This window comes from Anolis carolinensis, chromosome 1, assembly GCF_035594765.1.
Source record: "Anolis carolinensis isolate JA03-04 chromosome 1, rAnoCar3.1.pri, whole genome shotgun sequence".
Classification (NCBI taxonomy): Eukaryota; Metazoa; Chordata; class Lepidosauria; order Squamata; family Dactyloidae; genus Anolis; species Anolis carolinensis.
In genome coordinates this window covers 194,381,165-194,408,253 of record NC_085841.1, presented here as the reverse complement: position 1 = coordinate 194,408,253, position 27,089 = coordinate 194,381,165, and the positions used below count along the sequence as shown (strand labels likewise).

The 27,089-nt window shown below is 37.4% G+C and overlaps 1 protein-coding gene across 4 annotated transcripts in view; it reads left to right on the top strand.

Moving 5' to 3' along the window:
- nckap1 (NCK associated protein 1) overlaps positions 1-27,089 on the top strand; it is a 78,630-nt gene that overhangs the window by 27,757 nt on the left and 23,784 nt on the right. For all 4 annotated transcript variants that reach the window (XM_008115485.3, XM_003223910.4, XM_008115484.3 and 1 more), the window contains 17 exons: positions 513-569; positions 1,519-1,661; positions 2,088-2,178; positions 3,537-3,674; positions 4,769-4,817; positions 5,853-6,009; positions 6,777-6,833; positions 7,243-7,339; positions 7,476-7,582; positions 9,296-9,428; positions 10,412-10,493; positions 12,894-12,952; positions 17,530-17,675; positions 19,108-19,240; positions 20,482-20,601; positions 21,576-21,715; positions 22,450-22,581. In XM_008115485.3, coding sequence (XP_008113692.1) covers positions 513-569; positions 1,519-1,661; positions 2,088-2,178; positions 3,537-3,674; positions 4,769-4,817; positions 5,853-6,009; positions 6,777-6,833; positions 7,243-7,339; positions 7,476-7,582; positions 9,296-9,428; positions 10,412-10,493; positions 12,894-12,952; positions 17,530-17,675; positions 19,108-19,240; positions 20,482-20,601; positions 21,576-21,715; positions 22,450-22,581 — 1,841 coding nt within the window. The remainder of the gene's footprint in view (positions 1-512; positions 570-1,518; positions 1,662-2,087; positions 2,179-3,536; positions 3,675-4,768; positions 4,818-5,852; positions 6,010-6,776; positions 6,834-7,242; positions 7,340-7,475; positions 7,583-9,295; positions 9,429-10,411; positions 10,494-12,893; positions 12,953-17,529; positions 17,676-19,107; positions 19,241-20,481; positions 20,602-21,575; positions 21,716-22,449; positions 22,582-27,089) is intronic.

Here is a 27,089-nt window from a genome sequence, read left to right as displayed (position 1 = left end):
GCAAACAATCAGTGCCAAAAACAAAGAATAATAAATCAAATCAAAAAAGTGGATAAAACAATCTCAAAATAAACTTGTAAAACGAAATAAAAAATAATACATAATTGAATTTAAATAAACATAATAATATCATGTACTGTAATATTAGCTGTTATCTTAAAAATGTTTTTAGTGAGTCGTAAATAATCATATTAAGCCTAACCTTGAGCTTTTTACTGTGAATTATATTCTATTTAAAATGCAGTGGTTTCTAACCTAAATTAATTGATAATATGTATAGGTTGAATCTCCCTTGTTCAGAAATCCAAATTCTGAAATGCTGCAAAAATTGGAAATTGAAAGTATGGATATTCCAAAAAGCCAAACCAAATTCTAGTCCAAACATTTTGAATAAGGGAGACTCAACCCTTATATTATTTTGTAAAATTTGTATTGATCTTGCTGTTGTATTTCAGATATAGGAAGAAGTATCTGGTATTCATACTGATTCGTTTTCCTATTTTGTTTCAAAGGATCATGTATGTGAACTGCTGAACACTATTGATGTTTGCCAAGTCTTCTTTGATATCGTAAGTCTGTGATGTTTTTGAAAAACTCTTGAGCAATCTAGCGATCAAAAATGTGGTTGAAAGTGATTATACATGGACATAATATCAATATCCTGTTTTCCAATAAGGAGTGGTGTATGAAATAAAAATAATAACAAATCAAATAGCAACATAATGAAATAAAGTCAGATTTAACAAAGAATGTTAAAAGTATGGAAGAATAAAGAATACATTCTGCTGATGTCAAAAAGTCAGTAGAATTGATGTCATGAAAGGGCACCAGGAGCAACAAAATGTGCTTGAATGCATTAAAATAAACCCTGTATGCCCATGTATTGCACTATTTCCAATATTGGTCTCTCCAAATGTTTTAGATTATAGCTTCCTGTTGTCCTGAGCTGCAGCAACCCATTTTCTTGGCTGGGAGAGGCTAATTGAAAACTTTATTAATTGACATCATTTTGCATTGTGTCTGGTAGTAACTGGTGGTTGGTATTGGTCCTAGTCTGTTCTCTATTTGCAATAAAGGTGAAAAGAGAGCAAATTATTCCTGTTGCTCATTTTTCATTTTGTGGTTGTTATTGACAGATTAGATCCATTGAGCAGTCACCATGGCCTAAAATAACAGATAGAAATATTTGAAAAGACAGGTCGGACACTACTCTATCCATTAGCTGAGTATAAGTCCATTGACTTCTGTGTGATTTTGGAATAGGCATTGAAGTGTGCCATTTTTAGACTAAAGTGCTTCATGAATAATGTTAAATGCTTCCATACATTTAAAAATGTGCCAGTAGATGTTTTTATTTACATAGGATCTTTTGAATACACTAAATGTGTGAAGGGTTGGATTTTAAAAATAGCATAAATAATTTGGTAGTATGCATTTCTTTAATCTAGTAGCTGACATTATCATAAACATGGATAAAAAGCATCCAGAGTACAGCCTTTCTATCTCTTTCTCTCTTAGACTGTAAACTTTGATTTAACAAAGAACTACCTAGATTTAATAATAACCTACACAACACTAATGATATTGCTGTCTCGAATTGAAGAACGGAAGGCCATTATTGGGTTGTACAATTATGCTCATGAGATGACACATGGAGCAAGGTAAATACATTCTCCATTGGTAGCACTTTGTGAATTGGCTTACAGATGAGTCTTGATTTACATGAAGGTTCTGTGATGTTTGTGATGTAAATTGGGGAACGGGGACATTTCTATAGGGAGATCTGGGGGGGGGGGTTACACTGCACAGTTAATAGTGTTATGATTTGACTTTTATGGTTCTATCCAACTTTTCTTGTTGTTCAAAACTCTGTGCCAAAATCCCCATAGCCTCACTTCACCTTCCTCTTTATCGAATTTCATAGGTGTGCTGGGAGAGCTGTGAATTATGAACGAGACTTTCATTTACTTAGCTATTTCTGGAGAAACATAAATCTGAAATGTTGTAAATTGGGAGAGCACAAATTGTGAATTGCTTTTATGTAGTAGAACGTGCTTTTCTTAATCTCATTTATTGCCTTTTTACAGTGATAGGGAATACCCCCGTCTTGGCCAGATGATTGTGGATTATGAGAATCCTTTGAAGAAAATGATGGAGGAATTTGTACCGCACAGTAAAGTATGTCTTAACTATCATACCGTGTAAACATTTGTAGCTTATAGTTAAATAGACCAAGTAGCTCATAGATAAAACATTCCAATTTTTTATCTTCTGTGTGGATTTTAAAGATTTAATTTGCTTATGAATTTGCTTATGAATTTTAGGAAACAAACCCATCTTGTACATAATTGGCAATATTATAAAGCAAAATGCATTGAACTGCATCTTTTAAATACCTCTTTATTTATTTATTTTGTAGACAAGTAAACTTTTCCCTTTCTTTCTTGATCAGTTAGCAGCAAGTAGTATGGCATATTTTACCATCGTTTTCATAGACTATTTAGAATCAGCGTGGCTACTCTTGGTTCTTAAAATGCATAAAGTATAAATGTTTAGGTTGATGTCTAACCTGGTTGGAAGCTGACTCCAGTCCTATCCTATGGACAGAATGTTCTTGTGAATGGCAAAAAAATTCCTTATAAAGCCCCTGATATTTTTTACACATAGTTATTGGTTCTAGCATACAGGTTGACTATCCCTTATCCAAAATGCTTGGGACTAGAAGTGTTCTGTATTTCAGATTATTATTATTTTTAGATTTTAAATACAGTAGATTTTGGAATAATATTGCATCTCATTCATTTAGTACTTACATTGTACAAGAGGCTGGAGAGAGACTGAGGATCTGTAAAACAGTGATTCTCAACCTGTGGGTCCCCAGGTGTTTTGGCTTGCAACTCCCAGAAATCCCAGCCAGTTTACCAGCTGTTGGGATTTCTGGGAGTTGAAGACCAAAACATGTCACAGATTGAGAAGCACTGCTGTAAAATGACAAGAAACTCAAATGTTTTGCCACCAGCTTCCTGCTTCTGCAGTTTGTCTCTCAGCTTCTCGTTTTCTCTTCATCCTCACATCTCATACACAACACTAAGTAGTAAATGATTTGAATCCAGCCGCCACCAGGTTTTGGAAGTTTTTTAATTTTCTGGATAAGGGATTGTTAATTTGTACTTGTTAATAGGATATTTAGTAATCTTCATAACAAATATATGAAATGGACCCTTTAGTTCTATAAATTATTTGCCATTCAAGTAGATGTACAGCCTTGTAGGCATCGTCTTCTGCTAGGCATATGTGAGATAAGAAAAACTGAAATGTGTATATAGGGGAATTGTAGCTGCATAAATACTCAATATTAATGTGTATATACAAGAAAAGTAGCTGCATAAATACATGTTTTATTTTGAATATCTGGAATGTGACCATTAGATACTTGAGAGTACTGTGATAATTGGATTAGAAAAATGTGTTTTTAATCCTTAGCAGTAAATTGTTTGAAACACTTTTTCTATATTTTCAATTTGTGTATCTTCTAGGCTCTTTCAGATGCCCTAATATCACTCCAAATGGTCTATCCTCGACGAAACCTTTCCGCTGACCAGTGGAGAAACGCACAGCTCTTGAGCCTCATCAGTGCTCCTAGCACCATGCTCAATCCTGCACAGTCAGACACTGTATGCTAGCTGTCTTTGTTTTTTATCATGTTATACTTAATATATTAGATTCAGAGATCTATCTGCATAATAATGCTAGTGGAAATTCTGTTTCTGCATCAGTAGCATCGCTCCTTTAAAAAAAAAGCATAACAGCTAGAATTTTATCTAAGACTGGACAATATAACACATAACTGCAAATCTGGCTCTCCCATTTCCATTTCTCACTTCTTTCCTGAGTGTTTTAATATCTGTTTGGCACTCTGGAGCACTACAAACAATTTTCTTTTTAGTTTTGCTAATGTTCATGATTTCTTTTGTTTTTACTGTTTTGTTTTGCCCGCTTCTTATAAGATGATCCTTGCAATTTTGCTATTAATTTGTTTGTAGCTGCTGTTGTAACAAAAATGTAAAAACCCTCTAATACGTAAATTCCATTTGTAATTATTTTCTGAATAAATGGTACATTTGCTATTCCAAACATGATAATTTTGTATCAGACTAAATTAATATATTCAGTGTTTCTTAAGGAGCAAACTACCTTTCAGTCCCTAAAAGGTAGAGGTGCTGTATCCTCCTCCCTGTTTCTAAAAATTTCAGTTTTTGAACTTCTCTATGACCCAGAATGGGGGGGGGGGTCCCTTCCCCTTCCCCTTCCCTCATGGCTCCCAGACTTCACACTAAGGATCAGCAGTATTTGATATATATTCAAAACAGATATGGGGAAATTTAGAATATATGTTCTAATCCCCCCTTTTTTGCAGCTCTATTTTAACTGCATATTGATCTCTAAAATAACTAACCATTTCACTTTTTGGTACTGCAAGCTGTAGAAACCCATTTTAGATTATTTAATCATCTGTGTGTAAGATACTGCATACATCATCACATACATTAACTATGCCAGTGTTACTAGTCCATATACTCTCAACTACTGGTTCCTCATCAGTTTTCATAAAAGAAAGAAACTATTTTAGCTGATGAGCATAAATATGATACTGGTCCCTGACAAAATGAGGGACGACTGGTCCCCACATCAAATAGCTGAAGATGCACTGAACTAGGCTGCTATGTGTCCTTTTTCTTTTGTTTAAATGAGGTGCTTTTACTTACAGATGCCATGTGAATACCTCTCTCTGGATGCAATGGAGAAATGGATAATCTGTAAGTTTAAATCTTCTGTTGAAACTCCGTTTCTCCCCAGTTGTTTCAAGTGTGAGTGGAGTCAGAGAGTGAGTTAGTGCTTAATTCAGTGGTTCTCAACCTGTGGGTCCCCAGGTGTTTTGGCCTACAACTCCCAGAAATCCCAGCCAATTTACCAGCTGTTAGGATTTCTGCGAGTTGAAGGCCAAAACGTTTGGGGGACCCACAGGTTGAGAACCACTGGCTTAATCCTTTCCTTAGCTGTTTGTTAATGAAAGAAAAAAATTCATTCTCAGCTCCCCGGGAGTAGTATTCTTGTGAAAGCTTCCCTCATGGCCTTCACCCATAATATGAGGATAAACTTCTCTGTCTTGCTTGTGTATTAATCTAAGTGAAAAAAAGCAATGCTTGTTAAGCATTAACAAAGAGAGAGTGGAGAAGCCAAAGCTGGGACATAGAATTTATTATTTCCATTGCCTAAGTACAGTTGTGTCAATTACAGATGCAGCTATTATAGAGAGGATCCAAGCTTAAACATTTCAGAATCCCATACATATCACTCAGAAATCTAAGCTCAATCTTAAGTTTCACTTGGTTTTTGTCTGTCATTAACATCAATGAAAATTTAAAATGTTTATCCTTGACTGGCTCAAGTCTAATATATTTTTTGGAATGGATGACTTATGCATGTGTTTCTTCTCTAGTAATTAAACATTCTGGAAGGAATAGAAGCTGATATGCTAGAAATGAATGTGAAGCTGTCATTTGCAATATGGTGGGACTTGGAACATAACCTTTAGAAATGTATCTGACGTCAGTGCTATGGAGGTTTATCATCAGGGTTTTCGCACTGTATTCCAGACGTATGTTAAAAGAACTATATAAAGCAGAAACTGCTTGAAGGTTCAAATGTTGCCTTCAATAAAATAAATATCTTGTTTGTTATGGGATTAATCAAACTAATTGCTGAATAGAATACAATCTAACTTTATATATTTTACATTTCTATTTATCAGCTATTTCCTCTCTTCAAATTCTTTTTTTCTCTTTTCAAAGTTGGATTTATTTTGTGCCATGGAATCCTGAATAGTGATGCAACAGCTTTGACCCTATGGAAGCTTGCCCTTCAAAGCAGCTCTTGTTTGGCTCTGTTTCGGGATGAAGTTTTCCATATTCACAAAGCTGCAGAGGACCTGTTTGTAAACATAAGAGGGTATGTTGTTGTTGGGTTTTTTTGTTTTTTGTTTTTTTTTTTTTTAACAGACTAAATTTCCTGGCACTCAACTCTTACTGGTTAAATATTATGTGACATAACAACAATCTTGGATATTTCCAGGAATAAGGATTTAAGAGATTTAGAGTTTAAGAAGATTGGGTGTGAGTTCCATTTTAGAAATTATCCTGCTTTCTTGTTAAGTCTAATGAAAATGAAACCAAGAACACCCCTAAACTCATTTCAGTTATGTAGGTTTCCATCATTGTTCTGAAGCTGGAATGTTCTTGTATCTATTTTCATCACGATTATTAACTTTTCAAAAACATTGATGAAATCCTTACATGTGGGGTTGGATAATGAATAGAAGTAATGAAGTGGGTGATTTCTTGGCCTTATACCTAAGTTCCAGATCGTTTTATATCAGTACGAGGTCTTAAAAGCTATTTTAATGGAAATGGATCTTTTATAGTGAATTTCAACCTAGAATGTATGAAACTTTCCTGAACTGATACATTGTAGTACTAATATGTAACCTAACTCCTGTACAGCTTTAGGTTACATAGTTTTACTGGGCATATCCAGGGAACTGTTAGTTAAATTGAGTCCTTGTGGGATTAATTTCCACTTTAACTGATAATCTAGAGAGCCTTCATTTGTCAGTAGATAAGTTTAGGAAGATTTGTTTTTTTATCTGTTGTCTACAGTTGTATAAAAAGGATGTTTTAAAAAAACAACATGCTTATAGTTTTTATTTACACTTGCAGCTATAACAAACGTATTAACGACATAAGGGAGTGCAAGGAAGCTGCTGTATCACATGCGTAAGTGTCCTGTAAAATGACTTCGATAAAATACTACCCATCACATTTTTCAGTCAGATGTTGTAACTGTGTCAGCTGTGTTTTAAGAGTCTGTGGTTTAAAATAAAAAAATGTGTCGTGCTTCATTTCCCTTTTGTAATTGTCACCTGTAGAATTCAAAGATACGGACAATATGAAGTATTAAAATAAAAACTTACAGTGTTTGGTTTTTGTTTGTTTGCTTGTTTAGGTTTTCATTAGCAACATAATAACAGGCGACTTTATAGTTTTATTAATAATTGGTCCTAAGGAATAACATGTGTAAACTGCATTTGTCTAGTACTTCAACTGTTTTGATATGACTGCCAGAGACCTCATGATCTTTAAAATACAATATTGCTGCACTGAAGCACTTTTTTTCTCAAAACAGTGGCTCAATGCACCGAGAAAGGCGCAAGTTTTTACGGTCTGCATTGAAAGAACTCGCCACAGTCTTGTCAGATCAGCCAGGATTGTTGGGTCCAAAGGTAAATATGTTACACTTAATTGATAATATTCATCTCCAAAACTTATTTCTTGCATGTACTGCAGTTCCATGTGCTGCATAGCTGCACATATCTTTTGTGTGTGAAGAAACATTTTAATGCTTTTCCTCTTCCCTAGGCACTTTTTGTATTTATGGCATTATCCTTTGCTCGTGATGAAATTATTTGGCTTCTTCGACATGCAGACAACATGCCTAAGAAGAGTGCAGATGATTTTATAGATAAGTACGTTAATACTTAGTGTGTTTTTTTAGTCACGCTGTTTGCCCTGTATAGTGTTATGTTACATGTCATGCAGGATACCTAAAACGAAGTAGTAATTTGATTCTGTTATGGCAGCTAGTGGACTGGAATGTCTCTATCTGTATAGGAATCCCCTTTACTGTCTAAGTGTAGACTCTATTGGCTCTTTGAAAATGTTGGTGGGCCCATGAGGTGAACAGTGCTCTCTGGGTGCAGGTGAATTACAACTCTCAGATTCCAAGGTCAGTCACCTCAAAACCCCACCAGTATTCAAAGTTGGTCATGTTGGGTATGTGTGCCAAGTTTGGTCCAGATCCGCCGTCAGTTGGGTTCAGTGCTCTCTGAATGCAAGTGAACTACAATTCCCAGAATCCAAGATCAATCACCCTAAACCCTGGCAGTATTCAAAGTTGGCCATTTTGGATCTATGTGCCATGTTTTGTCCAGATGCATGGCCAGTGCAAGCCACAGGACTCTCTGGATGTGATGGTGAACCATAACTCCTGGGACAAGGATTAAAATTGCCCTTCACCTACAGCCCACTACTTTTCCCCTTAAAATGTAAGCAACTAGAAAGTTGCTTTGAAATGGAAAAGGCATTCCTTTCATGAAGAAAGACCCTGTTTAGAGGAACCTCCCTTTTATTTCCTGGCAACATTAGTTGAGAGCATGGAGTCATGCAGGCAAGGCCTGTAGGTCATATAATGGGATTATTTGTATCATGTCAGAAGTGAGTTGAGAACATACTGCAAATCACTTCTGGTGTGAGAAAATTGACTGTCTACAGAGATGTTGACCAGGGGACGCCCAGATGTGTTACCATCCTGCTGGGAGGCTTCTTTCATTTCCGTCTTGCAAATTCCGACTAGCCACCTTTAGGTCAACAGTTCAGTCGGCACAAGTGTTTAATCAATTGTGCCACATCAGTTCTATATAATGGGATGATGGTTCTATATAGCCCATTAAGTATGTGGTGTCCACCTCTGTATTTAACTCTCTCAGGCAGCTACCAGGAGATGAAAGACCTTTATGAAAATAAAAGTCATCAAGGGTATATTTTTCATATATATTTTTCATTAATTTAAGTCATAGAGCTCGGAATAATTTTTCAGGATTCACGCAGCCATGGTTTAACTGTCTGCAATACACTTTTATATAAAGTAAAACAATGCTAGTGTAGATGTTCAGTTTTATTTGTTTAAATTATTTCTATACCACTGTTCACTGAAGTTTACAGTTAATAATAATAAAAGCAGCAATGTAGTTGAAAAACCTGATTGAAATAAGAAAACATTTAAAGTAAGTGTGGAAAGCAACACAAAGGTTGTTCTGATTCCCTAAAGGAAAAAAAAACTCCATTAATTTGGTGCTCAAATAGAGTGCAGAATTGCTTTTTTGTATCAGTTTAATACAAGAAAATACAGACCTGTTCCACAGATTTTGTTTTCGAAAATGTTTTATCGAGCCTTTAAAGCAAGCATCCTCAAACTTCAGCTTTCCGGCTCTTTGAGCTTCCAACTCTCAGAATTTCCAACCATTGAATAAGCTGGCTAGGGCTTTTGGAAGTTGGAGATCCAAAACGTCTGAAAGGCCACAATTTGAGGATGCCTGCTTTAACATACCTTCCTTGATATCTCTCACATACAAATGTGCACCTTTTACATTTTTTGTATTCTGCTTTGTTTTGTTCCTAAGGCACATAGCAGAGCTGATTTTCTACATGGAAGAACTCAGAGCGCATGTACGAAAATATGGCCCAGTTATGCAAAGATATTACGTGCAATACCTGTCAGGCTTTGATGCAGTTGTCTTAAATGAACTTGTGCAGGTGAGCAATGAGAATTTTGCATTAGGCTAACTCAAGATTAAAACAGACAATACAAAAGACACACCACAAGGGATGCATCTACACTGCAGAATTGATGCAGTTAATTCACTTTAACTGCCTAGGTTCAGTGCTAGGGAACCATGGGACTTGTAGTTTTAGAAGATCTTCAGCCTTCTTTGCCCAAGAGTTCTGGTGCCTCACCAACTACTGATTCCATGGTATTGAGCCATAACAGTTAAAGTGGTGTCAATCTACATTTATTCTGCAGTGTAGATCAATGGTTCCCAACTTTTTTTAACCAGGGATCACTCCAATATTGGTACCAAAAGTGTTACAAATCAGTTTTTGGTCAACGATTAGGTTTGGTTATTTGGGGTGCTGATTCAGAAAATTGCATTTGATAGACCACATCAGCTCTAGTTTCTGAAACAGAACATATGCCATCCAGTAGTCGCCATCTGCTTGCCCACAGAAAACCATATTTAATAAACCTCAGCACTAAAAGAGGGTTTCACGAGACTAGTTGATCTCTTTGCAATAGTGTAGTAATGGTGAGGCCATGGACCATATTTGGTTGGGAACCACTGGTGTAGATGCAACCGCAGACAAATTAAGGATTACCTGTTTTAGTTTGAGAGTAGTCAAAACTTAATTACTGAAGTACATGTCTGTATTTTCAGTAGCCACTAGATGGAGCCCAGATATTGTATTTAGTGAATCCTTACATGTTCAAAATTGAAACTTGCTATTAATCCATTTTCAGAGATTTGCAATTGATTGCATATGAAAGCATATTTATAATAACATGATGATAAAAGGTATTATGTATCCAGTAGAATGTAGGGGCAAAATATTTCAAGTAAATTCAATAGAATGTGAGCAAGAAATGTTAAGCACGTACATGTTGCTTTTTTTCTCTATTAAATTTGTTCTTAATCAGAAAAATTATTGCTATAACATGTCATTTTCTTGTTTTAATTTAGAATCTTTCAGTTTGCCCTGAAGATGAATCCATCATTATGTCTTCTTTTGTAAACACTATGACCTCCTTAAGTGTGAAACAAGGTAAATATGAATTAACCATCAGCCTGAACTATGTCTAGTGAAACTAACTTCAGAGTTATCAGCACTCAAAGACTTTGGAAAAAATGTGATTTACAAAAGTGGTTTCTATCTCTGTTCCCTGTTAGAAGCTACTTTTTGCTCACTCTTCCAGTCACAGTGACCCCAGGCTCTGAACGCTGCATACACCGTCACACATTTTAAAATTCCTTATATCTGTTATTGACCCAGAGTATGGTTACATATCGATGTATCCATAAACAATCACACTATTTGTCTCCATGAAACAAGAGTGATCCGTCAATATCTGGGAGGTGCCTCCGCTGCTGTTGCTTATGGTGGTAAAGAGATGAAGAGGGGGGAATTGAGTCAGGCCATTGAGAAGCAATTGATCTCAGTTTAATCAGGGGGGAAATGAAAGTGTTTTTTAAAAATTATATATTTATTATTTTTTCAACAGCATGGTACTATATGCCATTTTTAAATACAACAGTCCCCCCCCCATATGACATATCACTATATGCATCCATTTAAACTATTCAATCTTATTATAATCAATATGTCGTCAAAGGCTTTCATGGCTGGAATCACTGCGTTGCTGTGAGGTTTCCGGGCTGTGTGGCCATGTTCCAGAAGCATTCTCTCCTGACATTTCACCCACATCCATGGCAGGCATCCTCAGAGGTTGTGAGGTCTGTTGGAAACTAGGCAGGTGGGATTTATATATCTATGGAAGGTCCAGGATGGGAGGTTTGAGGCAGGTATGAATGTTTCAGTTGGCCACCTTGATTACTATTGAATGGCCTTTCATATTCAAAGCCTGGCTGCTTCCTGCCTAGGGAAATCCTTTGTTGGGAGGTGTTAGCTGGCCCTGATTGTTTCATGCCTGGAAGTCCTCTGTTTTCAGAGTGTTGTTCTTTATTTACTGTCCTGATTTTAGAGTATTTTTAATACAGGTAGCCAGATTTTGTTCATTTTCATGGTTTCCTCCTTTCTGTTGAAATTGTCCACATGCTCGTGGATTTCAGTGGCTTCTCTGTTTAGTCTGACTTGGTGGTTATTAGAGTGGTCCAGCATTTCTGTGTTCTCAAATAATATGCTGTTTCCAGGTTGGTTCATCCAGTGCTCTGCTATGGCTGACTTCTTCGGTTGGATTAGTCTGCAGTGCCTTTCATGTTTCTTGATTCATACCTGGGTACTGCATTTGTCGGTCCCTATGTAGACTTGTTCACAACTGCATGATATATGCTAGACTCCTGCAGAGGTGAGAGGATACCTCTCGTCCTTTGATGAATATAGCATTTGTTGGATCTGTAGATAGTTTGTAAGTTGTGTTTCTTCATCAGTTTCCCTATGCAGTCAGTGGTTCCCTTGATCTGTGGTAAGAACACTTTTCCTCTGGGTTGATCTTTGTCCTTACTTTCGTGTGTTGTTCTTAGCAAAACATTTGATGAACCAAACTGGATACAGTATATTATTTGAGAACACAAAAATGCTGGACCACTCTTAATACAGCCTGGAAAACTCACATCAACCGAATAATCAATATAGTAATAAAATATTAAAATGAACTTCCCATCTCAAAGACGCACAAGTGTGTATTAATGATGTTGTTTTTTTTATATATGTGTTGTTTAGGTTTGTCTGTCAAAAACACATAATCCTTTTCCTTCTTATGATTTTGTTGTTATATCTTTCATTACAATCACTTTCATCTTTTGGTTGTATACAAGCAAATAAAGACAATACAAGAGTGTGTTCTCCAATGCAGTATGCCTGTGTTTTCCTTCCTGTGGTAGCTCATAGCCGCCAAATTTTCATGGTCTGAATCGCCTTCCTGCCTTTCCAATAAGCAACAGCAGCAACAATCCCTCATGGGGCTTGATAACTGCTTCAAGGTGGTAAACTTTTGGACAGAGCACAAGGGCAAGAAAACAGCCTTCTTTGCCCCATCCAGCCAAGAATGTATATATAGTAGAGTCTCACTTATCCAGCACTCGCTTATCCAACGTTTTGGATAATCCAACGCATTTTTGTAGTCAATGTTTTCAATACATTGTGATATTTTGGTGCTAAATTTGTAAATACAGTAATTACTACATAGCATTACTGTGTATTGAACTACTTTTTCTGTCAAATTTGTTGTATAGCATGATGTTTTGATGCTTAATTTGTAAAATCATAACCTAATTGATGTTTAATAGTCTTTTCCTTAATTCCTCCTTATTATCCAACATATTCGCTTATCCAACGTTCTGCCGGCCCATTTATGTTGGATATGTGAGACTCTACTGTACATGTAAGTGCAGAATGCCAGACACAATGTGTTATGAACTAGCCTTCGTGTATGCTTTAAAAGCGTGCATTAATAATGTTGATGGTTTATTTTTATCTATGATGCAGTTGAAGATGGAGAGGTTTTTGATTTCAGAGGCATGAGGCTCGATTGGTTTAGATTACAGGTGAGAATTGCCTTTCAATTCTTCTATGACAAATATATCAATTTCCTTTTAAAAAGTAATGTTTATTTTTAAATTGTTTAATATTTTAATTTCATTGTGTATGGATTACAAGCAAAAAGCAAAAATCAAGTACAAATAATACAGTAACTAACAAAAAACAGTACAATTACATTATCTTATCAAGCCCTTTCCCTCCTGCCCCGCATCCCACCTATGACCCCCAACACTACTCAGTGTAAATCTTACACCTATTAAAACGTACCCTTATGAATATATCCATTTTCAACCAAGGTGATTTAAAATAATTGATTAAAAAAATCGATTCCACATATTTCTGGAGCAAGCACTCAAAACAGTAATCAAATTTGCAGTCTTTTGCGTACAAACCTCTGAACACACTATTGGTTTTTTTAATATAAAGGATGGGTTACATTAACAGAAATTAGTATAAAGTCATCTAGATCACAGCTTAAACATTTTCCACTAGGGACCTCTTTTGGCTTGAGAAATTTTTACATGGTCCCAGATAGATTGGTATATAAAATGAGTATAAAAATCAAACATTTACTGATAATAAATATGCATTTTCAAGGCTTGCTAAACAGGCTAATTTTCCTTTTTATGAAATAACAGCTGACACATTTTCCTCAGAATCCCACTGTAAAAACTGCACAACAGATTCATGTTAAATGTCTTTAACAACCACTATAGGTGGCATTCAGATTTTATTCTGGACCCCAACATTGGGCTAAAGGGGCCCCATTTCGGGTCAGGACCCACAGTTTACGAAGCAGTAATCTAGATAGTCAACCCCATCATATAGAGATGCTTTATTGTAAGTGTGAAAGTTTAGTGCAGTTCCAAACCCATCCACCTCACCCCCCAGGCTGTCGTACAGGAGGAGAGTGGAGCGTATTGTTATGATCATAGCATAGACAGGAAGAGAGTGAACTGAGCAGAACAGACTGTCTCTCCTCACTGCTGTCGTTTTCAAAAGGAAAGAGAAATGAGATTATTGTTTCTCTTCCTCACTCTCTGAAGAACAGCAGAAGGGGTGGAAGGCAATCCTGCACTATTTGGTCACCTTCCCTCTGCTTTCACGGCCAAAAACCCTCCTTGAGATGAGTTTACAGCTGTTGAGATGGGCAGATATTGAGAGGAGTGCAAGAGGCCCGTGAGTAGACCCTTGCACACCATCCAAAAACGAGACCTATGTGTGTGTAACCTTAAGCCATATTTCACTACATGATTCTTCTGTGTGGATTTCACAATTTTTAAAAAGAGTATGCACGAAATTTATATAACCCTTGAGTCCCCAGAAAACTAGTCCCAGCATATATATATTTTTTAAAATTGTGGGGCAATTTTAGGGGCACCTTTTGCCCCCAAAGGGCCAAAACTGCCTAAAAATGCAGCATTTTTCTTCCCCTAACCATACGAAGCCTCTAAACACCAAATGCCTCATCACACTAGAGCATGAATCCACTTTAAATCCAATTTCTGCCGCCTGCAGAATTCTGGGGTTTGTAGTTTGGTGAGGCCCAGGACCTGTCTGGCTGAGCTGTTTAAAGCCCCCTCTCTAAAGTGGATTTAAAGTGGATCCAAGCTCTAGTATGATGAGGTCCCAAGAAAGGCAAAATCAGCCAAGAATTGGTCAGAATGGAAGACAGGAGTGACATCACGCCACCTCAGGCATGACATTTGCTGATGTAGACTGCCAAATGGAATTAGGTAGAAAAAATTCTCAGTTCTCAATGCAGTTGGCCATTTCTGTTTTAAAACAAAAAGGAAAATGACTTTCCTTAAGAAGAAATCATATTAAAATGGTTACGGTTAAATGTTCCTTAGTAGAGTATTATTGTTATAAATATTTGTTGTATGAACAATCCAAACCCTTTACCTAAGTTTAAAGCCTATTTCAAAACAAAAAAGGTAAAACAAATTCTATCCTTGATACTAGTAGCCACTTTCATACACCTTTCCCTAAAGGCTAGCATTTTGAATAAATATAAATAGATGGGAGTTTACATACAGTGGGTAGAATCAAAACGTAATCATGGTTTAAGCACCTCTGTTGAGATAAATGTGACTTGAGATTTGATCATAGCTGAATGAAACTTCTTTGTTTTTACTTGATGTACTAGTGATAAAATCACACCACAAGTTTGGAAACATAGGGATTTCTGACAGCACATTGAGTTCTGCACTGGGGTGCCAGGTCCGAATTAGGTGATACGGTATTAAAATACAAATACAACAAATTTCTCATCTGTCCCTAATAATGACTAAGCCTATTCCCAACAGTAATACATAACCTGAAATACTTAGCAGACTTAATGTAAACTGTAAGGTTTTCCATAAAATAAACAGCACCCATTGCTTAAATGTGGCCATTGTTTAAAACAGGAGTGCAAGATAGTATCAGATCATTCTAGGAAGTGCAGAATAAAGTGATAAGGACAGAAGTCTGTAATAACAGAGCAGTGCAGCCAAATCAGAGTTGAGAAGGTTATGCCCTGTGTTTCAACATTTTACTACCCGATCTCAAAGAGAACCTTTGTAGGAGGGTCACATTGTCAGACACTAAGCCAGTCATTTTTCTTGGTAGTTGTTTTTGAGATAATATAAAAGGCCTGCTTTTCTTCAGTTGTTCAAAGAAATTGTAAAGGCAAAGCAGGGTTGGAAAAACATGTAATGCTGGCTTTAGAATTTTGTTTCCTTTCAAAAATAAGACAAAATATGCTTAAAGCTCTATTTTTACATTTGGGCCCAGGAAGTCTTTGGATACGAAATGAGATTTTATGAGCAGACTCTTTTTCAAGTAACATCTGCAACAGTAGCAAAATGTTCCATGACTTTGATCCCTGTGGGATGTCTCCCTGAAAATATTTAAACAAGAGGGAAAGCATTCTTCAGAAAGAATATAAATAGTTTTTGTAAATGCAAAGTGGACTATTAGTAATGCAGTAGACAAATAAGGATTGGTTCAAACAACCTTCAAATAATCTTGACACTGTAAATCTATTCTTTAAAATAATGTATACATTTTCAGTAGTACACACACGCTCATGCTCAAAATACTTACAGGGGATGATTAGAGAAATTTAAAATCTGTCCAAAATATTTAGTTGAAAGTAAAATGGAAGTTCAGTTGCTTCTTCATTGTCTCTGGTTTCTACATGTGAGTAGCAAGTGGGCAGGGCCCTTCACATTACCTTTTAGAGTCCAGTAGCTTTGAATAGTAATCCTGCCCAGTGATTTCATGGCCACACATACAGTCAGCTCCCCACATTCACTGGGGCTTGAGCACAGGACTCCTGCAAAGATGAAAAACCATAAATAAACAATTCCTTTTTTTACTTGAACACCTTTTTAAGGCCCCTTCCACACAACTATATAAAATCCCACATTATCTGCTTTAAACTGGGTTATATGGCAGTGTGGATTCAGATAACGCAGTTCAAAGCAGGTATTGTGGATTATCTGCCTTGATATTCTGGTTTATATGGCTGTTTGGAAGAGCCCTATTAATCTTAATCCTCCAATAGGACTCTGTGGTCAACGTCAGGTGGACATAGAAATTCCTAGATGTATTCTCTCAAAGAATTAATCGATTCTCTAGCATTACTTTGTCTGCAGAAGTTGTCTAGATTCGCACTGAAGGACTTAAGAGTTTCCTAGAGGAAACATTTTTATCAAATTGCAAAAAGTCAGCATTGAGATAACCTATTATGAGAGAAAAGTAGCACCGTCTCTTGTCTAGGAAATGGTCATAATGTTTTACACTTACTATACTTGCCGATATACTTTCTCAGTATTTATGGAAGTGGATTCTCAGGATGGTATGAGGAGCAATCCATCCTGGATGAGTTTTTCCATGAGCTTTATTACGTATAGTTTAGCTTCTCTGTCAGTCCCATCATAATTACAAGGATTCTGGCTGTGTGGCAATAAGTTGTGGTGTGTTGTTGATGGATTTATGCTGTGTTTCTGAGCCATACATCTTTATAACACATTATTGGGTCAATGCCAGAGAGACAGGAGAGGTGTTCATTTGTACAGATTGAGTTGACTTCATTTGTGACATCTTGATTCCCACCACCAGTGACTCAGTTAATCAGCCATTTGTGGAATAATAAATAAACATAATAACAAGTCAGAAAACAATAAAAATAAAAGGTTGGCTATCTGTATAGTGATCATTTGTGATCTCACACAACCCACATTTTTCCCTCTTCATGCCTCACCAGATTTTGTTCTTGTAAGGAATTTGACATTCCTAGGCATATATGTAGAAGCAGGGTTATTGCCAAAAGCTCTTCAGCTCTCAAAGGTATTAGACCGATTTTATTTAATCAGCCATTTCTACTCTTTTCGGTATCAAGAGATCTCAGCATGGCTTACATAAATAACCACCTGAAGAACTGCAGTTATTGTGAACGACTTTTTTTTACCTATCCTTTTTTATTGACCATTTTTATTAAAGTGTGTGTGAAATACAAATAGTGGTAAGAATTAAAACTCTAGTACTATGAAATGTGACTTGCTATATATTGTGAATTACCTTTTACCTACAGGCCTACACTAGTGTCTCTAAGGCGTCCCTTGGTCTTGCAGACCACAGAGAACTTGGAAAGATGATGAATACAATCATTTTTCACACAAAAATGGTAGATTCTTTGGTGGAGATGTTGGTGGAAACATCTGATCTTTCCATATTTTGGTAAGTCATTTCATTTAATGCTAAAACTTTTTTGTGTTTTGTTTTATAATGGAAAATCAGTGTAGCACTGTAGTCTAATAGTGTGGGAATTAATCATCTGCACCTACTCTGGACCTAACAGATTAGCCAGAAAATACAAAACCAGCACATTTTACAGCAAATGCTCATTTGATTCATTTTGCTGAACAATTAGGTAGATAATAGGTAGATAAAAGTAGTATGTTCCTTTTCTTCTTGCCTCAATTACTTATGCCCTGGCTACTTTCAGGCGAGATTACTGTAACATGCTGTGTGTGTGGTGCTGCCCTTAAAGATGTTTCAAAAATTTCAGCCAATATAGCACATATGTGCCTGCTTGTTTCTTTGAACTAAGCATGGTATACGATACAACATTTACATCAGCCAAATTGACTCCCTGCTTCTAGTACAGAACAAGATTGCTTAAATAATACTTCCCTGTCTGGGCATTGCTTAAGGTCAACCCCAAACCTTTAGAAATTATGGTACAGACAGTTCCCAAGTTATTAACAAGATAGGGTCTGTAGGTTTGTTCTTAAGTTGAATTTGTATGCAAGTCGGAACAGATACATTTTTAAGTGTAACACCAGCCATGTGTATGTATGTGTATGCATATGCATATGCTTTGGATAGCATAGGGAAGATTTAACATCCACGTAGTGTTTGTTTTTCTGTCTGTACCCCTGTTCAAAAGGTTCTTCACTTTCTCTTCCTGTAATAATTAGATTTTGAAAAAAATGGTTTGTTGTGGAAACAAGGATTGACAAGAAAGCTTCAGTGGAGTTGAAAGAATTGTGTTGGCTCCCTATCTGCTATCTTGCATATTCACCAATACACTGAATTAAGTTAATGAGGGTAGAAGAGCGGGAGGGTTCCTCCATGGTGCCCTTTTGATTCTGCAGATAATAGGACAGAAAATCCTTCCCTTTTTTCTGTTAGACATGTTCCCAAATAGTGCTTTAAATTTTAAACATCCTATTGTATCCAATTTGGATGGTTTAGTAGAACAACTTTTATTTTAATTGCTTCTAAATCTTTTGTTATATTATGATTATGCATTATGTTGGTCTTTTGATTTAAACATATTTTCTTTGTTTTAAGATTGAAGCATTGTTTGCTATATCATGTTGTGGAAAAATTCCTGTTGTACATTGTTTCTGGAAAACATCATTTTGAAAAGTAACATGAAATTAAATTTACTCATTTCTCTTCAGCTAGTTCACTAAAGGTGTTAGGAACTTCAAGCCTTTTGTTAATGGAATCTGTACAAGTTCATGGATTTAGTTATTATATGATCAGTATATGAAATCTGCCTTCCATGTTTATAGTATACTTGGTCACACTTGCTGTATTTCTTGATTTGTAATTATTTTGTCTCTTACATGAAAACATAATTTTTTGTTTCCGTGAACAGCTTTTATAGCCGTGCTTTTGAGAAGATGTTTCAGCAATGTTTGGAACTACCCTCTCAATCCAGATACTCAATTGCATTCCCGCTGCTTTGCACTCACTTCATGAGCTGCACCCATGAGCTGTGCCCAGAGGAGGTAATATAATTTAAATTAATACTTGCACAGTTATTAAAAGAATCAAAGTGACACTATTTTATGTATTTATGCAGTATAGAATTGTAACAGCTGATATTCAGTTTTCCAAATCTATTAGAATAAGCACTTTTCTTCATGTTTAAGGAAAGACAAACATAGTACACCTGACACCATGCTGACGTATGTTGTTTACAAATCAGTAGTTTGAAACTCAGCTGCATTACCAAATGAAATAGTCTTTAAACTATGCAAATTCTATTAATAAACTATTTATTTTCCTTCTTTCCATAGCAACTCCAAAGGCAGCACAGAATTTTTTAAAAAATCAGAATTTTAAAACGACAGCATACCAGCTGTATAATGGTGAAGCAGGCCTGTACACTTTCCCCCTTTCTCTGTGAAGATGATGAAGGAGATGAAGATTTCAGTGCTAGATTGCAGCAGTATGTCCCTTCATCATATTCACAGTGCTGGTAGTACGAAAACACTTGCAGCTAAACAAGAAAGGAGGAAGAGGAAAGGGAGGCAGGACATAATAAAAAGACTTGTAAAAAAGTGCTTCTTTGTCAGAGGCTTTGTTAACTGAAAATATCCCAGTGCTGTGATAAAGTATTTGCCTTATGATAATGTGGGATTTGACAAACAAATCACATGTTTAGCCAGTCTACAAATTGAAGAGGAACTTATATTTTAGAGAGAATTTGTTCAAGCTTACAGCTAATGAAAACCTCTTTCTTAACACTTTCTTCCTTGGGAAGCCACAATAAGAATTTCTTCTCAGACAGGTTTTTTGTATTTATAGTATGAATCCTATGAAATAGTAAAATTGTGAATGCTGTTGCTGTTCCAATGTGAGGGGTACTTTTCTTTCATGGCTTAATTGAGTAAAAGCTGAGATTTTCCAGCTAAGAACATAGGCTCAGACAAGTTTCAGTGACTTAGGCTCCTTCCACACAACTGAATAAAATCCCACTTTATCTGCTTTGAACTGGAATATATGGCAGTGTGGACTCAAATAACCCAGTTCAAAGCAGATATTGTGGAATTTTCTGCCTTGACATTCTGAGATATATGGCTGTGTGGAAAGGCCCTAAGATTTTATCCCACTTGGTCATTATGAAGTGACATGATTGCTCTTTGTTTAAATGGACTTTGTGCAGGTATGTTTGAAATATTATATAGTTGTTCGTTATCAATGGAAACAATTTCTGAAGAAGATGTTTGCGCCTTTATCTTCACAGAGGCATCACATTGGTGACCGTAGCCTCTCCCTCTGTAACATGTTTTTGGATGAAATGGCAAAGCAGGCTCGGAATCTCATCACAGACATTTGCACAGAGCAGTGTACTCTAAGTGACCAGGTAGGAATTTCATCACTAAGCCAAAGCCTGAGGACATATCCTTACTTGTTTTTCAGTTTTGAATGCTTGAGATGGAAATCGTGCTCTCGCCATTTAAAAGTTTGCATTCTGTGAATAGTATTCCTTTATTCACTAATGGCATTATTATCAATTCACATTATAAAAACACACATTATAACAGAACTTATTGCCTTGTTGACTTTCCATAAAGCATTTCCTGTTCTGCACTTTACCTAAATAGCCACAGAATTGAAATTAGACATTAATTTCTGGCCAGATAATATTGTCAGTACTGATTGTGTAGTATATTGAAAACAAAAAGAGATTTTAGGTAATGGATATGTTAGTATCTCTTAATTAGATTTGGATTGTTTATATAGAAATACATAAACTTTATGTAATGTGTAAAAAGGGAAGACAGTATGATCGTGAAATATAGTAAAGAGTTTCCTACACAATACTAATTTATCAACAGATTAAATTAAATGGTTGGATTTGCTAGATAATAACCAAAATTAGATAAAAGATTTAAAACAAACAATCTATTAAGAATAATAAAGATGTACTTTTAATGGTGAAGAGCTATGGGAGAAGATAAAAGGAACACAGGATAATACAAGAAGATACGAAGACCAGACTTATAGTTGGGACAACATTTCTCCGCACTTTGCTATAGAGGATATATAAATTTTAATACTTTAGGTAATATGTGTGTAATTGTTACTGATATGAAGAAATAGATGTACCCATTTTAATTTTGTATAATGTTTCCTCCCCTCTCCTCTCTCTCCCTCCCTCTGCGCTACACTAGATATTAGTAACAACTTAACTCACTATCAATAAAAAACAAAAAAAATAGAAAAGGTTTTCAAATAATAAAATGGAATTTTAGGCTTACAGGACATGAAATGATCAAGTTTTTGTGTGTTTAAACTCTGTTTTGAAACTGAAGGTTGGTTATATCTTTTTTAAAGTTACTGCCAAAGCATTGTGCCAAAACCATCAGCCAAGCAGTCAACAAAAAGTCGAAAAAGCAGACGGGTAAGAAAGGAGAGCCAGAAAGAGAAAAGCCGGGTGTTGAAAGCATGAGAAAAAACAGGCTGGTGGTGACCAAGTGAGTATCTTTTAAATAGATAAATCCTTACCAGTACTTATCCTTAGCGTCTCTTTGTTTTTTATATAAGTATTGAATTTCACCTCATTGACATTCTACAATCCAGAGTTAGTTTAAGGCAGTGGCATATTTTTTTTTTAAAAAGAAACTCCTTCTCTTGGGTTAGGGACACAGGATGACCATGAAAGTGATACACCACAAATAAAGTAATTAGTTCTTTTTTAACTTGAGAGAACATTTATTTAGGAATTTCTCAGTCTTCCAGCATGACTCTGTGGTTACCTTCCACTGGAAGCTGATCATAGAATTGCACCGGAGGATATAGAGATACAGAAATCTCTAGGTCCTCAAGCATGACCGGAATTGATTCATCAGGCTCAAACTGTATGACCTATAGATTAACAGAGAGAACATTTTAATCAAATTTGCAAAAGTCAAAACTACAAAAGTAGATGGACAATTGTATTATCATTCCAGTTCTACATAGCAAACTTATCTTCAATGCTTTTCCATTCAACAATTTAACAAGACAAAAACATCCATCATATTTTCTATATGAGCAATGCTCTTCTTATTTGGGGCCAGGATACTATATGACTTTATTAAGCTAAGCTGTCCATTTTCATCTGATCTCTTTTTAAGAAATGGATGTATCTGTAACATTTTTTATCTTGTTTATGAGATTTATGCAATTTTCTGAATATGTTTGTTTTCCCTTTCCTTCCCCTGTCAAGTCTGGACAAACTGCACACAGCACTTTCCGAACTCTGCTTCTCAATTAATTACGTTCCAAATATGATTGTTTGGGAACATACCTTTACCCCAAGGGAGTACTTAACGTCTCATCTGGAAATCCGCTTTACCAAGTAAGAGTGATAAGCAGATTTATATCTTTATCTCTACTCATGGCACTCTCAATGCTTTTTTTTACCTTAAATATTCATAAAATGTCTTTTAAAGGAATGTGAAGCATGTTTTTTAAAGCACTTAGTATATTTCAGCAAGAAATTGGTCTGTAAAACAATTTTTTTCACTTAATTCACATCTTTCCAAGAATATATTACCCTTGATTTTGGCTAATTTCAGGCTTTCTTTGTTTTAACCGCAAACTTGTATCAGGTGTCTAAAATCAGTTTCTGAGAGATGTTAAAATACATAAAAATACTGTATTTCTTCCATTCACACTTTCCCCCTATAGCAACATCTCTAAAATGTGGTACTTAGAATTGCAGGTTTATCCTAGGTATTTTTGTTGGTGGTAGTGGTAGGGTATCTTACAATTGATGACTCTTACAGTTAAAAATACGATATGTGAAAAAGAAACTTCCATATTTGTCAGTTGCTTAAAGGCTGTGTTTATCACCAATCTTTACTTATGGCAACTCTCAATGGATTTACAGCTGGATTGAAGTATTGTTTATTATTTATTTACTTTATTTCTACCCTGATGTTCTCACTCCAAGGGGGACTCGGAGCAGCTTCAAATTTTGGCAAATATTCAATGCCACAATTATACAAAAATCAAACAATAATTAACACAATGACCATTAAAATCAATATAAGCTACAATTAAAACCAATTAAAACATGTAAAGCATAGCACCACTTTGAAAGTAAATCAGATTGTTAGGTCAATTATCCAGTGCCCAAGAGATGTGGATGTTTTAACAGTCATACCAGTAAGGTGGCTTAGGAGATCTGCATTACAACAGGACTGTGAAACCTATGGTTCTTTGGCATTCACTATGCCTGTGCAAGGAATTGGGATTTGTAGTTCATGAACATCAAGAGACCCATAAATGGCCTGTTCCATGTGCAAAACCACCCATATGTCAGATAATGTGAAGAATTAGATGTAGCAGGGACCTGCCGTGGCTCCAGATCCTTGGGGTGTCCCTTAAGCTGGAGTCCTGGCATTGTTCCTGACTAAAGGAGAGTATCTGGGCACATTACCACTGATGCCTATGTTTTCTGATGCATAGCCATGTGGTTGGGGTAGGGGGTTTGTCCACCCTACAAGGCAGGTTGGTGGGCATTTGGCCATTGTGTGGCCAGAAGAGAATTTTGATCTTTGTAACAGCCAACAAAATGAGCTGCCATGATGCACGTTGGACATATATCATTGTAAATCACTAAGGATCCCAGCCCTATGCTTTTTATGTGTTGGGGGAGCATAGAAGGCAGGTAGTCCCTCCTTCTTTCTTTTTGGTATTCATGCATCTTAATTTGGGAGTCAGGAAGCCGCTACTGTTTACTTTGCTTGTTGTCACCAGGCACAGCTAGAATAAAATCCTGTTCTCCACCAGCTCAAGCTCTACTTGCTGCAGACCCTCCAGTTCAAGACCAACACTCTTTTATGGTCTAAGAATCCATCCTTATTCTTTCTGTACCTTTTTTCTCCTGGTATCATTTTTTTTTGTTAAAGAAGCAATCCCCAGGACTGCATCAGCATTGTTAATTTAGGTATGCCAGTCTCCAGAAAGTTTTTTCCAAGTTTTTAAAAAACAATTATTAACCAGAGAGTAAAGATATTTGACTACCAAGGAACAGTTCATTCTATTATTAAAAATATGGTTGGCTTCATGATCCCTGTGAACATATTCTGCTATTTATATCATAAATATTTCTCACCGTGGGTGTTATGATTGAGCCTCATGGCTCTGTTACTGACAGACGTGGGCGTAAGACTCCTCGAGAGTCAGATACTCTCGAGGAGCGAGAGAGAAAAAGACTGCGAGACATATTTGCAGCACCTTCTGACGAGGAGTCTTTCGAAGGGTTTACGGAGAGAATGGAGGAGGGGCTGGTTAGCTCAGAGGAGGATGAGATGGATTGGACTCGGGTAAGGGAGGAAGTGGGTGCCACTGGCCATGATGGGACAGAAGATGAATGGGGACCTTCAGGATTAGACCCATGGTTTAGCTGGAGGGATGGGACGGGATCCACAGCTGGAGATGCTGTTGGGCGTAGTCAGAGGTGTTCCAGCTCTGACGAGGAAAGTGATGAGGAAACGCCCGGGTTAAGGAGGACAGCTGACAGTGATGAAGATTTGTAACTGGCATAAAATGGGGCTTGGGAGCAATTGCAAATTGCGTTGGGCAAGGTAATCTGGGCAAACGCTTGGGATCCGTGTGTGTGTGGGACGCTTCCCTGAAGACTTGTGTGCTTTCCTGTGCTGTGACGTAAGTTGATTGGAATCCAGGGTCAGACGGCGGGAGGGATTGTGTGGGCATTTGTTTGTGCAAACCTGTGCTTACTCTTATTAGCTTGACCCTCCGTCGTCTTCTTGACGGACGCCATCTCCTGCTTTGAGAACTCGGACTGACCTGACCACGGCTTGTCTTTCCCCCTTCTTGGACTTGGAAAAACTACAAACGTCTGCTTCTGGCTTTGATCTACGGAACGGAACTGGTCTACTCAACTGCTACAATCCTTGGCTGTTTTACTCGTGTTGGAGATCCTGTCTGCTGTGTGTGTGGGGGAGCGACGCAAGTTACTCTAAGCACAGTGTTGGCAGCAGAGAGGAATCTGCTGCCAATTAGTTGCATTCTTTGTATCTTTTGTTCCTTGGCTTTCGTTTCGTTTATACCCAGGCTGACGCAAGCAGTTTGTTTTTACCCGGATTAAACTCCGGTTTAATCCGGTTTATCTTTTGAACATTTACTTTTGCCCCTTTTTGCTCCTAAAGGCAAAAACTGCCTGGCCCTTGTGTTTTACGGGCATTTTTGAGTTCTGTAATCTAATAAACTCTGTTACTTTGAATCTTGTGGCGTTCTGTCCTTGACAGATTGCCCAACGCCCATAAAAAGTTTATTGCAGCAATAAACCCGTCAGGAAGACGATGGATGAGTTACGGGCCAAAGTAGACCAATTGCAAACGGCTTTTACCGTTAGCCAAACAGCTCAGGCTGTGAAAGGACATGTTTTGACTCCTGAACGCTTTGACGGAACCAGGTGCAAGTTGCCAACCTTTTTGGCACAAGTGGAGCTTTATTTTTCTCAGCTCAGTGCTCATGCTTTTCCTACAGACACTAGCAAGGTGGCCTTTATTTTGAGTTTGTTGACCGGTCCCGCAGGACAATGGGCCACTAATTTAATTTTGGGAAATGACCCAGTCAAGGACAATTTGAATAATTTCAAAAAGTTGTTAACTGATACTTTTGGGGATCCTCTCCGCACGGAGAACGCTGGGTGGGCTCTGTATCGGTTGAAACAGGGAAAGGGGACTGTTTTGGATTACTTAAATAAGTTTAACCTGTATCGCCACCAGCTGGATTGGGGGGAAAATGCATTCATGCTTTTATTTACTGCCGGGTTAAGTGATATGCTCCAGGATGAATTAGCACGCTTGGAGCCGGCTGAAAGCTGGGACGCCTTAGTAGCTAAGGTGCTGCGTTTAGACGCAAGGTTCGAGGCTCGTAAACACTCAAAAGCAATGTGTGCGCCACCCATGCATGTAACCAGGGCACCTGTGGTGATGGGGGAAGAGCCCATGGAGCTTGGGGTCTTTAAAAAGCTGTCTACAGAGGAAAAGAGCCGTAGGAGGCAGCTGGGCTTGTGTTTGTACTGTGGGAATGCTGGGCATTTTGCCAAAAATTGTAATGTGAAACCTTCCCAGCTTTCGGGAAAAGGCCAGCCCTAGTGCGACGTGAGTCCAACGCACTAGGGCTCCTCAAGCAGTCAACTGAGGGGAGGAAGCATGTTTTCGTACCCATTACATTATCTGTTGGGGGAAGGGAACTTGTTTCTACTTTGGCACTGCTGGACTCAGGAGCTACGGTCTCCTATGTAGATATTGAGTTTGCTAAGAAGCATGGCATTCCTAGAGTGCGCAAGGCATGCGACGTGTGGGTGGAAGGAGCAGATGGGAGACTGCTGGAGACTGGGGTGGTTAACCATGAAACCTCAGCAGTAACGTGGGAGGTGCAGGGAGTAACGGGAACGTTTGTGTGGGATATTACGAGCTTGCCTAGATATGACGTGATCCTGGGGATGGATTGGCTAGCTGTAGTAAACCCACAAGTAGATTGGGCAACACGTAAAGTGATCTTAAAGAGGCAGGATTGTTGCACTCTAAATGTTACTCATTCTGATATGGAGGGAGTGCCTGCTGAGTATGGGGAGTTCTCGGATGTATTTTGTAAAAGAGAAGCGGACAAATTACCACCGCACAGGCCATATGATTGCGCCATCAAGTTGGCAGAAGGTGCGAAACTGCCAGCAGGGAGGCTGTATGCCTTGACTGTACCGGAAAGGCAAGCTTTGCGGGAGTTTCTAGATGAAAATTTAGCCAAGGGGTTTATTCGCCCATCTAGTTCTCCAACTGCGGCACCAGTATTCTTTGTAGCCAAAAAGACTGGGGAACTTAGGCTGGT